Source organism: Macrobrachium nipponense, chromosome 10, assembly GCF_015104395.2.
Source record: "Macrobrachium nipponense isolate FS-2020 chromosome 10, ASM1510439v2, whole genome shotgun sequence".
Taxonomy (NCBI): Eukaryota; Metazoa; Arthropoda; class Malacostraca; order Decapoda; family Palaemonidae; genus Macrobrachium; species Macrobrachium nipponense.
Window position 1 is genome coordinate 103,302,807 of NC_087204.1, and position 13,086 is coordinate 103,315,892.

Consider the following 13,086-nt stretch of genomic DNA (forward strand, 5'->3'; position numbering starts at 1 on the left):
ACTATACTTCGACCTGCTCCCAGATGGTCATGCCAAAAACTTGTCCGCTAAAAGAAAAGTTTCCACAAGCCAAAGAGCTTGAAGTTTACTAATCTTTATACTTTGTTTTATTGGCTACACTGTTAGGTTATGTTCAAGAAAATAACCTGAGCATATTGCATAACATACATGAGTTCAATATGCCTGTAGTTATTAACTTTTAAACAGGATTAAAACAAAGAAAAATCCAATTTACTAGGTTATTAAGTCTCCATGTATAATGAATATTTATTTCCCTTGCCATGGGGAAGCACAATGCTATGAGTAATGAAATAAAATCTAGAAAGAATGATAAAAGTATATATAAAATGATGAAACAATGAATGTGATGATGATGACATGACATAACTGCATCTGCAGGAAATACAATCATACACCAAACATGGCCAACTGAATAAATAAAAGTGTTATTCCAAAACTCACAGAGGACCTTATGTCCACTATCACCCTAAGTACCTGTTTATAAAGAAGAATTAACAGTACTGTAATATATACATATAAATCCTCGTTACTTTGACTCTTCAACACTATGCAATACCCTACCATCACCTAAACCCCAGTCATCATCCTTCCTTATTATGGGAAAATGTCCACACACAGCACTGAATACAAGATGAAAAAAAGATGATAATTGCACTGCATGTGTTAGGTGAAGTAAATCTCATTCAGGAAATCATGTACAAAAAAGGAACGTGTGCTCTGACCTGCTTAGAAAAATATGACCTAATCTGCAAAATACACCCAATTCTTATAACTTTGAGAGAGAGAGAGAGACCTACGGGTTTCTACAAGCTCTGACACTTGTAGAGATTATTGAATGCACATAAATTTTCCAGTGATATGTACTGCAAGAAACAGAAAACAAGTGAAAACTTACTTAAATCCTGGGACCTAGAGCATGTTGATGTTCCTCAACAAAACATTGCTATCGAAAGTGTCTGCAGTCCCAGTATACGTGTAAACATCTGGCCTAACGAATGATTAAAACATTCAAACCAATATCAGGGAAACATTTAATACCATAGACAGGTTTGATTATAACAATATTGTTCATGGAACTTCAAAGATTTATCCATTGTACAAATTTGTACTTATAACATACTCAGGTCACATTCAAATGAACTCAAAAGAGCTGAATCCGGAATTACTGTAATGCCTTTCGAGTTTCCAGTTCTCCCAGTGTGAAACTGTGACCTTTCCTCTAGATGGCATTACTGCAAAACAGGAGCAAAGTGCAAACAAAGTTCAGGGGAACTTAAAATCTTAACCAAAAACAAAACCTTTAGCGAACTTTAATAATAACTCAAGGATTAAACTTCCTGAACTAATCAGAATGTTTTCTAATGCGCAAATGATGAAAATAAAGGCAGTAAAAAAAATTACATGAAAAATGACACCTTAATACTCACTACAGAAATATCCTGTAAATTACCAACAGTTAATTTTAGCATCAAATAAACAGGGTCATCAACAAACAAGAAGGGACTACAATATTACATCCAATTCATCCCTCGTATATACATTATTGCCCATATTCATGATCCGAGGATATCCAGCGACTAGTGCATCTTGAGCTCCGATATATAAATTGTTGTAGATTTTCCAATATACATCTCGTACTTTCCTGGCTGGATGGAAAAGTCCTTGAAGTACATACTGAAGGATCTGGAAGAGAAAAATAGGTTTAAAACATGAATGGAAATTTGCTTAAGAAAACAACAAGAAGCATGACATGACTGAATCATCCTGTATCTATCACGGCAATAAAAGACTGTCATATAAAAGGGCCATAAATTTCATATTTGGGGAAATGCTCACAAAAATTTGGCAGACAATAGTGTTATGCATTATTTTGTTAGATGTTCATTCCCAAATGTGGAATGTTAATCAACTTTCCTCAACCATATAACTATAATTGGCATATCACAAAATGCAGCCATTTTAAAAACGTTTGTATGACATGACAAATAATTTACATTTACTTTCCATTCTCTTGATTTCCAAATTAAATGTGACAAATATTCTGGTGTTGTCAAAAGGTACAATTTCATTTGAAAGTTTTCATTAAAAGTTGAGTAACAGCTCATGCATAATAGTTTTTATTTAACACTTGGTTTAAAGGGCAGCTTTCGTCCTGAAGGAAGTAGTAATTCTAATAGCTGTTTAAATTTTCTTAAGATGGGACAGTTAACAGGATAAAACCCATATACTACATGATATAAGCAGTTCAGTTCACAAGCAATGCTATCAAATTCTAATTTTATCAGATAAGAAACAAACGATTATATGATTATGATTTCTCTATGGATACAAATTTTGAAAAATTTAAATTACCACCTGATCTGGTTATCTTTTTAAATAATTGACAACCACTACTGAGACAGGAAAGCAAGTGGCAACAAAAGGATACTTTTAACAATAAAACTTTCTAAGACATGACATCTGAATACTGCAATTGCTTACCTTTTGGGGTCCTAAGGCCACTCTTAATCCTTCAACGCTATCCATAAAAGCTTGAACAAGATGAGGGGAAGTTTCAAATATATTAGGCCATACATAATTCAGTAAATGAATGAGTGCATCCTCACAGCCAAAGCCATAAACCCCTATAGCCATGTGTTTGATTGCAGCGCATGCTGTCTGTCTGTGAACCAAATCTCGGTCCATGAGGGCATCTTCAAGAAGAGACGTTACTGCATAGATGTAATCCTTTCCCATTTCTCCTATGTACTCAAACAAGAATGAAAGTGATTTTAGAACACCATTCTGTACGTTGAGTTCTGGAACACGGTACTCATTCATTAACCCTGGAAGGACTGTGAAAGGTGAACAGGTTTCTGCTACTATAGCAATGGCAACAGTAGTGCACACTCTGTTCTGACGCTCTTGAACTTTAAGGTTGTTGAGTAAAGTGGCTAAGACATCATGTGGTCCAATAGCTTTTGCAATGTAGCCAAATGTGTTCACTGTAGCTCTTCTTATAGCTTTCTTGTGGGCCTTCAACAATTCTAGAAGTTCAAAGCAAATTCTCATCCACTCACGAGGACTGACGTATTCGGGTCCACGATCAGCAATACGGCCAACTAAATCGATGCAATTTTCCTGTACCTTTTCATGTCTGTTCTTTAGAATTGGAGTTAGTCGTGGCAACAAGTCTTTGATTGGAGGATTCATCTTGTGCATTCCAATGACATTCACAATGCCTTTCAATGCACCAAGAATTGACCCAAGAACCTCAGGATATTCTTCTCCCAAATACTCATACAAGACAACTCCTAAATGACCCATGAGCTTTTCTTCTTGACAAGTTTTCATCACGACGGCAATACGAGATATCAAATCTGCAGCTTGTTGACGGACCTTAGCAGATTTATTGTTCAAACGCCACAGAATGGTACCACAAATCTGTGGCAGATAAGCCTTTACCCTAGAACCTAGTGCATTAACAATTGTACCAAAACCATTAAGCATGACAACATCTTCAGTAGTCTGTTCCTGGAAGGCATAAAGTATACCATCAATAAGTTGTTCCTCTAGTCTTGAATCAATGTCTGCTGCACCAAGGTTGGCCATAATTTTCTCTATGGTTTCCATGACCATCTTTCTGTACTGCTCATTTTCATCCTTCAAGTCATCAACAATCCTGTTGACAATTTCTGAGGCACCAACCTTGTTGGCAATTTCAACAGTTGTATCTACCAGTTGACGATAGTTACGACGATCTAGTGCCATACGATGGTTCCAGAAATGCTTAAAGAAGTGAGGCAAAATTTCTTCCTTTATGTAGCCAGGCTCTACACCATCTGTGGCACAACACTGTTTGACAACCTTTAATACAATTTTCTTCATTTCTTCGTCAGGACTCTGGAACTCTCGAATCAGAATCAACATCACTTCCCTTGTATAGTAATCAGCATATTCACCATCCATAAGCGGTATAAGATAACCAATAGCTTTAAGGAAGGCAGCCAAACCTTTTCCTCGATGCTGCCGAATACCACGCCACAGAGGCTTCAACACTGAATCAAAACTTTCAATACCATAAGGAGTAGCAGCTTCTGCTAAAGCTGCCAAGGCCAAGGCAGTAATGGTTCGTACCTTCTGCTGCTCGTCAATTAAACCATGCTCAATAATTTCTACTAGTGATCGGAGATGAGGCAAAATAGCACAACCCATAAGGATAGCAATCTGCTGAACAATCTTTATACCAGTGTGACGAGCTTGCCATGACTTCTTACTTTTACATACAGCCTTTAAAAATGGTAGGAGGGATGGTATACCCAAAGCAGAGGCTACCACGGCAAAAGCACGAGCAGTTGTGTTACGTACGTACTCATCAATGTTATCAATATCAGGTCTCATAGTGGAAATCATTGTGGCCAAACCAGCAGCTTTTGCCAGGTTACTAATAATTTCTCTACCTTCTACACGTGCATAGTAATCTTCATCAATGAGCAACGGTTCAATCACGACCAAAATCTTATGGACATACGGCCGAACTAAATCATCAAGCTTGTACAAAACTCTATCAATAACTTTAACCAACAGATGACGTTCCTGATCTTCTAAAGTTGGGGACATAAGAAGTGGCAATATCTGGTTGAACAATGGACCTGCACCAAACTCTCGAGCTTTGTCTGTAATTTGGCGCAAGGCTGCTTTACGCATGGGGGGAGTTCCATTCTTTATTTTGAGCAGCAGTTTCATAATCTTGCGCTCTTTCTGCTCTTCTGGACTAAGACTTTCTTCATCAACATCTTGCAACAGTTTATCAAAGTACTGTGCATCTTCTGGTTTAAGAAGTGGTAAATTACCTTTTGGTTGAGAGTCGTCATGTTTTGGAGTCATGCCTTCCTTTGGCATGTAGAATCCTTGTGGTGTCCCCATCATTGGTGTTGGTGTTGCTATTAACTTACGAGCTGGAGTTCTGATAGGGACATATCCTTGCGGTGGTGGTAAAATTTCATAACCTGGGGGGAACAGTGTGTCAAGTTCCTCATCTGTCATTGGACGATTTCTTTCATCAATTTCTCTTTCCCAACGGAAGGCATGAATCTGTTCTGGAGTCATATTAACATGTGCTGGTGATGGAGTAGCCATACCAAAGGCCTTTGGACCAACTGGGGTTGTGCCTCCAGGGGTTATTCCTCCAGGAGTCATCATTCCTGGAGTCATGCTGGGGGTATGTGGTGTTGAGGGAGTCATGGCACCTGAGGGTGTTGCACTTGGAGTCTGTGCGGCAGGTGTTTCATCCCACCTGGAACGTCGCTTACTGGCACTTGGTGTGGGAGTCTCCTGAATCAAATCTCCAGCTCCACGGTCAGTGCGAGGGGTTTCAGCCCACCCGCTGCTATGTCCTGGAGTTTCTCCACGATCTGTTTTTGGAGTTTCGTCCCAACGATTACGACGAGCAGAGGGGGTCGTTTTTTCGTGACCGGGAGTTTCATGGCCTGGCGTAGCATGACCCGGAGTAGCATCCCACATGCGAGTACTTTGGCCTGGTGTGGCACCAGGCGTCTCAGACCCCTTTGGTCTGCCAGGTGTCTCATCCCAACGTGCAATTGAAGGGGTCTCGGCTTCCCAATTTGCTTTCTTTTTAGTCTGAGGTGTATCCTCTGCTGTCTGATCCCATCGTCCTCGTTTTCTAGGAGCAGCTTTCTGAGCTTCACCATTTGTGACAACTGGTTGCAGGGTTCCTTCCTTGGCTCGTTCTTGCATAGTCTTCCGTATCTGTAAAGCAAATATTCAAAATCAATCTCTTAAACCTCACAAAAAATTTTTATAAAAATAAGTGATTCAAGTTGAATCATATATAAATGGCTTGAAAGAAAAGTCGATACCTTTCAATTGCAACAAACACGTAAATAAGGAACACGTAAAGAATTTCCAAAGGACTAAATCAAACTTTAAAAATGTGAAAGTCAAGAGAGAAAGACTTACGACTGCTTCCTCGCCCTGCAATCTGGATTCCTTGATAATGTGTGCATATGTCCTAGCATTCATGTCAGGGGTCTTTCCTCCTGCAAAACACATAGACGAGATATTAAAAGTCTGCTTCACCTTAGAAACAAATATAAACAAAACTATCACTTAATCAGTCATGGTATGACTGACTACAGTTATCCAAGTCCACTAAATTAGACAAAAACAAAAAAGAACAGAAAAAGAAAAATAAAATCTAGTGGTAGTTTAAAATAGTTAACAATTCACTTAGTATTTTTTAATCATCTTGATAAATCTGAAGACTACTTGAAAAAACTTATCCTATAGTTACTGAGCATTGTGCTGACAGTTTATGATTCTTCAAACTAATATCTTAATGAAGTATTAGTATAAAGGTATCTACACCTGAGTCCATGCTATAACTAAATGAGTAAACCTGAACATCATAGTAAACAACAATTTATAATAACTATTATCACAAAGGTGATCAACACCAGAATAATGTGCACAGTGTATCACAGGCATGCTCAATTTGGGCAAATGATAAATTGAGTACACCTATATCATATATCATAGCGTATGTCATCCACAAACAACTTAATTAACTTGTTCTACGAACACAGTGAAGCAACTAGTTACAAAATGTCTTCATATACTTCAAGTCTTTAACATAATTACAGGGTAAAATATAGTATATCTGAAGATTTCAAGCACATTAGAACAACGAATAAATGTCATGGTAACAAAATTATCACAAAATTTACAGGTGCATCATTATTAAATAGTATACAAGTTGTTACAAAACTCATCAGCATGTTATCTAATTGTAACACATCATTGTTCTGGGTTTATAGTGGATACCAATGGCCCACTGCTGCAAATACTGACTGAGCGATTAAGACCTTTACCCTAAATGCTGACTATGTAAAAACGTTTAATATTAATCTAAACACATGGACCCAGGGCATGGGTGTCATACGTACGTGGTAGTGCCGGAGATAACTCTAGCAGCCGCACCCTTATGTCAAGGAGGAAGAAACCCTAGAAATAATCTCTGTGATTAGTGGCTTTCAGTAGTACCTTTCACACTCATCATACACACATTATGACAATCGTCCCCTGTCCCTTGCCCAAACCTGGTTTTGCCCCATTGTAGAAACCTAGGCCAGGCTAATTCGTTTACTTCTTACCGTAGTGCTTCTGCGTCTCTGTTGTTGCATTACCTGGGAGCCTCTCTTACACTCAATTGCTCCTATCATCAATATCTTAACTCAAATTTATGACAAGGTCATTTTTGCTTATTTCCTGAATGTTTTCTGGAAAGTAAGCACCCTTTGCAATCACTAAGAAAAAGACAGAGAAACCACCTAATTTTAGAAAATCCCAAAACACAAAGAGGTTGGCCCATTTACAACAAGACAATTGCTTGAGATGGTTAATGGTGACATTACTGCACTCGTCATCATGATAATGTTCTTGTGAAGAGAAATGGCCTTTCCTTGAAACATTTCCCTCCCAATTAACCCAAAAATTAACCATCACAGAACTTTCCACTGACTTCCTCCTCTTATATGTACCCACCAAAGCTATTTCCTTTGCAAGATTGTCTTCTGAAGTACAATTCACCAACCAATAGTATCCAATTGTTGACCCTAACAAATCACAAATTATAGGTCCCATATTTTTAATAAAAGCCCCTCCCTCAAAACATTCTTTTGGGTTACAAATGTTTCAATGTCATGACTCAAGGAAACTTGGTTAATCATGGAAAGTTCTAACCAATCTTCCTTCCTTAAGGACAAACTTATGTTTTAGATAACTGTATACAGCTATACATAACCAGTTTTGTTCCTGTACACTCCTAGTTTATTTTTTAGGATGAACTTATAAAAAAAAAAAAAAAAAAAAAAAAAAAAAAAAAAAAAAAAAAAAAAAAATTGTGACAAAACACAACTATACTACTTGCGTTTATAAACCTACTCAACCAACAACAGAACATGAGATATCCCTAGGATAAAATCTGTACACGAGTGACTGGTTACTATGTAAAATCATCAGTAACCATCTCATTTGACATCTTTTGAGAGATGAAAATATTCCTAGAAAAATGAAACTGAGCCATCACATTGTGGATTGGTCCTACTCCTATCAATGTTATAATGCCTAACAAGAGCTGTAATTACAATGATTTTAACAGAATATGGGTGCAGGTATGTTTCACTACAAATTTAGCAGCCTTGAAACACTATGTCTAACAAAACTACAATGACAATTATTTGTTCTTATATAATCCTATCTACTGCACAGTTCATTGCTAACACTACAAACAGTAAATATTAGGTTTTTGTTGTGCTTACCATAAAATAACAATGATAAAAAAAGAAAATGTAAAGCATGTACAGAAAGTGATCTACAGATTCCTCTTCCTTCTAGGGCAGCTTACTTCCATTCTATTAGAATATCTGAAAATAACTATTTTTATCACGAAATCTTTAACAGAAATGAAATTTTCTGAAGTGTTTCCATCTGAAACTTATGTTGTTCTTAACAACAAAGCCTAAACTGATAACCAATATAGCCAAACAAATTTACACAACAGTTCAGTTCTTTGCATTTGAGAGGCTCGTGTTCAAAACTTTCAGAAGAGACTTCTCAGGAGACGGCTGGTAGACTCAGCAGGGGGAAAGAAAACAGATTGTACATTAGTAGAGGTGGTGAATCCTGGTTGGCTTGGTTCTCCATCAGTAGTAGTTGTGGATGTGCTTTGGGGTTCCTTTGTGTTTTAACTTTCTATTTGCCTTATTTATGGCAATTCCCATCCCAACACCCACCCTCCACCTTACACTGACTCTTTCCACTGTAACTTGACAACTCCAAAGGTGGTTTGTTCTTACATAAAAAATAACATATAAGTAAACAATTCATGGAAAAGTAGTTTAATAATTTTATAACTGGTTTCCCCGTTTTAATAATGATATAAAGAATGAGCATTCATGCGTCCAAGCATACATCAATACTTGGCCAACCTCATGCCAATATGCAATTCTTCCAAAGTGGAGACCATTAGTTTCAAAATCTCTAGTAAAAAATCAAATCTTTCAGAATGAAACTAAAAGTTAAAAATGAAGACATGTTTATGACATTTTTATTTTGAATCTTATTGGTCCTTGAGGATGAGCAAGCATTGCCCACAGCCACATGAGAAAGCAACACACTCAAGAGATGACAGGCAATTTTTGCCTTCATCGTCCTAACATGAATATCGTACAGAAAGTAAAAGCAAAAGAATATAGCCAGACCTACCGTCAGCAAAGGGATCTACACGCTCTGGAGAAATGACCTGCATTCGACGACGTGCTCGATACTCGTCTTCTCTTTCGGCTATGGTGGGCCTCTTGTACTGTGCCATGGGATCATGATCTTTGTCAACCTGTTGAACAGTAATTCTATCATTATCCAAAAAGGTTGACAGCAAGTTCATTTACTCAATTTTTTCCCCAAAAACAACAATGATCTGCAATGGACTAATTCAGCAATATACACACCTAACAAAGTTTTGCAACCAATGTACAGTATAAATAACAATATTTCTACATAAATATAAAATCCTGGTGAACAAAGAAACTCAAAATGCCTAAAAATTTTCATATATAAATTGTTTTTACCTACACTTCACAATATCAAACGCCCTCCAAATTGATTGAAACTTACCACCTCATTAAGGAAGAGCCTCGGTGCGGTGTAGGTGCCACCAACACCTTTCTTACCCAAAGTAGTACCTCCATCATCATCATCATCCTAGAACATATAAGCATTTAAAATGAGACTTGTCAACATACAATAGTATGGACAATTTATTGCAATTTAAAATCTTTAAATTAGCTTTGGGTATCTTGCACTTGAGAAAAATTGGGCACTGTGCTAATAGGTTTTTTAAAACATTGAAAATTTAATTTTGAGTTTAGTAACTACTAGTATTTTTTACATTTTAATACTAAACATCACTATTCTCAACTTATACTTAACAATCATTAAAAAAAAAATAAAGATACCAATCACTTTGACATTTTCATTAAAGTAATATAGTACTCCCCAAAATTCAATAAAACTATCAGGCCAAAACGTTTTCCCACCAAAATTTAAGCAAAATTCAGTGAATAAGCGGAATGAGAATATTTATTAATTGCACAACTAAGTAAAGAAAATTCCTTAATTACAGAAATGGCAAAAAATTGCCATTCAGTAATGGAAGATAACTTCCACTTCCAGCACTGTACACCACAAACAAATAGTAGAATTGTATACCTTGTATAGTTTAGAATAATTAGTAAAGCTTTCATGGGCTATTTAAATATCTATCAACCCCAAACTAAAAAACATATCACAAATTCCAAAATTTTACTTTTAGAAAACTCTTGCAGGATACCTACTCTCAAACTAAATTCTCATGTGCTATACTTACATCTAGATCATCCAGGCCAATTGACTCAACATAATTTTCATATTTGTTTCCATTTGCATTGTCATAGATGTCACTGTCATAGTATCCACCTCCGTCCAATCTGACACGCTCATCTTCGCCGTCTAACTCCGAAACTTGTGGTCTTGCTAAACTGGCTCTGCGATTCTGGATATCTTGTATGTGTGCCTCAATATCTGCAAAGAAATATAGTTGAGGATAATTGACAGTAACAATTCACAGTATAAATTATAATGTGTAAGAACGAGTTACTTACACTAGCATAAGTTTACAAATGCTACTGTAGTTAGGGGCAATTGAAATTTATGATTTTCACTCTCAGTTCATGTCTGGGCCAGTGGGGTTTGATGACAAAAAGTGACCCATCAATATTCAATGTAATTATAAACAAATGCCAAATAGTATCTATTGCTACTGCAGGGTAAGCAATCGAATTCTGAAATCTGTTTGTTTGATATAGGTATCCATCTTGATAGGGAATGTCAAGTAATTTAATAAAACTTTTATACTACAAAGTTGATAGAAAAACAGGAAGATGGATATCCATTAGTTGGTATATACCAGGTTTATCTGATCATTCTTATTTTTAAAATATTAATACAATAATTGCCTGGTTATGTCCAAGTATATATTTATAATTTTGAAATGAGAGGTTTCAATTGAATGCTCCTAAACGTTTCAGATTTATTTTGTTCTGCAGCAGTGCATGGTCTCAATAGGGGGCAGGGAAAGATATCATAATGTGAATTTATATCACATCACCATGATTCATATACTACATAGATTAAGCTACAAATGTCCTTTACTATCCAATTCGCTCTACATCAGAATTAATATATTTTTGTATATGTTAACCGAAACTATATTCCCCTTTGGTCAACATTTATGAAAATATATTAATTCCGAGGTAGAGCAAATTGGATATTAAAGGACATTTGTAGCTTAATGCATAGTATGATGTGTATGTAAATCGTATCATATTACGATAGCCGTGATAGCTAATATCGTCAGATGTTTGCATCCTAATGATCAGTTTGAAGGGTTAGGTTTACAAAATGTGGGCTGTCAAGCCAAGCACTGGGGAACTTTCAGTGCTTGAGACAGTATACAAAGGTGGAAGTGGCTGGGCAGCACGACAGAACAAAGAACGCTGGAATGTATGTATAGTGAAAGGCTGCAATGTGGGTGCACCTAAGGGGCGAAGGAACAAAGCAAACACCCTTAAGCTAGAAATGCCTACAGTGTACCATGTCAGGTGGAATGGTGGCAGAAACCCCCCTACATGGGAACAGCACAAATGCCAAGTAGACTGGGGTAAACTATAATGGCATCAGCTATACTAGTTTCATCAGCAAGGAGTAGTGGGCCACACGAACATTTCGGGAGGGGGGGGGGGGGTCCCCAAACACCTAAAGGTTGGGTCACGGCGCCCAAGGTTAGGTTAAGGAGAGATTTCCTATGAAAGGTCTATTAGGATTAAAATGGTCATAACTCTCCACTTTATATAAGATATTGGGTGAAATTACTTTCATATTCGACTTAATTCCGTGACGTTACACGGCTGCCATGATACGTACGATAGAGCAATGGCTGCCGGGCTAGCCTATACTACGGTACGCCAAAATACAATCTATATAACCTGCCATTAATACCTTCCACAGAGCTCCAAGTAATGAGTAAATATTACCGCCTCATCGACATTTTGATGCTTAATTTAATAAATGATGTTATTTTACAAATGGGCGCCACACTTGCCTTACCAAGGTAGGTTTGCCCGTCGTCAATCTACGCTTATATACAACAGTATTTCATTAGTAATGTTAATAATGACATCGCGGAGAGTCGTTGAGGTAATTAAAGTAACGAGACCATTATATAAATGTTTCTAAAAGCGTCGGCAAATAAAAAATTCGCCGTAACTAGACACGTAAATTTAGAGGTAGTAGTGCGCATGTATGGGTCAGAGTCGCCCATTTCCTTTCGCCTCTTATATCACAGACAGGCGCCATTACTTCACTAAAGAATATAAATCTAATTCTCTGAATAATAAAGCCCCTTTCTCTTAACAATTCACAAATAAATAATCCCCCAAACGCGAATAATCTCGAGGTCAAACTTACCATCGGCGGTAAACTTTCTGGTTGCGGCCGCCATTTTTGTTTACTAGTGTATACGGCTTCCGATCTGCGCATGCGCACAGATGACATTTATCAGCCTTCGACGTCATGAATGGTGGTGACTGATGATGGAGAATGAGGGAGAAAGCGGCGAGCGCTCCTTTCTTTCACGTTGGTTGCATTTTCAGCGCGACTCCGTCGTCGTTTCTGCATTATTTATCGTGAGGATTGACGATATTGGTAAATAGACCCATGAATGAATGCTCGTTAATGGTTTCTTCGTGCGATGCCGTTAGGCCTAAGCCGAGGATACAGCCATCACTTATTTTAGTTTTTTTAAAGGATTAACAAATAGACCTACAAAAAGCGTCGTTTCCGTCGCTGGTATGATTTTGTCGTCGATTCTTGAACCTCTGAAAGGCCGCATGCATGGTGGATCAAATATATTTAACAAAATTACTACATTTAGGCGGTAGCCAGTCTCTCTAATTCTGACGAGTGACGAAA

At 37.3% G+C, this 13,086-nt stretch overlaps 1 protein-coding gene across 3 annotated transcripts; it reads right to left on the reverse strand.

Moving 5' to 3' along the window:
* Positions 1 to 255: 255 nt before the first annotated feature.
* On the reverse strand, positions 256 to 12,725 carry LOC135223849 (splicing factor 3B subunit 1-like). Of its 3 annotated transcripts, XM_064262734.1 has the most exons (7): positions 12,583 to 12,725; positions 10,445 to 10,638; positions 9,694 to 9,780; positions 9,286 to 9,412; positions 5,980 to 6,059; positions 2,503 to 5,769; positions 256 to 1,704 (listed from the first exon to the last, which is right to left on the reverse strand). In XM_064262734.1, the coding sequence occupies exons 1-7, from the start codon at positions 12,614 to 12,616 to the stop codon at positions 1,525 to 1,527; spliced, it is 3,969 nt and encodes a 1,322-aa protein (XP_064118804.1). In that variant the 5' UTR covers positions 12,617 to 12,725; the 3' UTR covers positions 256 to 1,524. The 3 variants fall into 3 exon arrangements, with proteins under 3 accessions (XP_064118804.1, XP_064118807.1, XP_064118805.1); XM_064262737.1 differs by lacking the exons at positions 9,694 to 9,780; positions 10,445 to 10,638; positions 12,583 to 12,725 and adding an exon at positions 6,966 to 7,023 and having other exon boundaries at positions 9,286 to 9,365; XM_064262735.1 differs by lacking the exons at positions 9,286 to 9,412; positions 9,694 to 9,780; positions 10,445 to 10,638; positions 12,583 to 12,725 and adding an exon at positions 6,966 to 9,237.
* Positions 12,726 to 13,086: the final 361 nt, after the last annotated feature.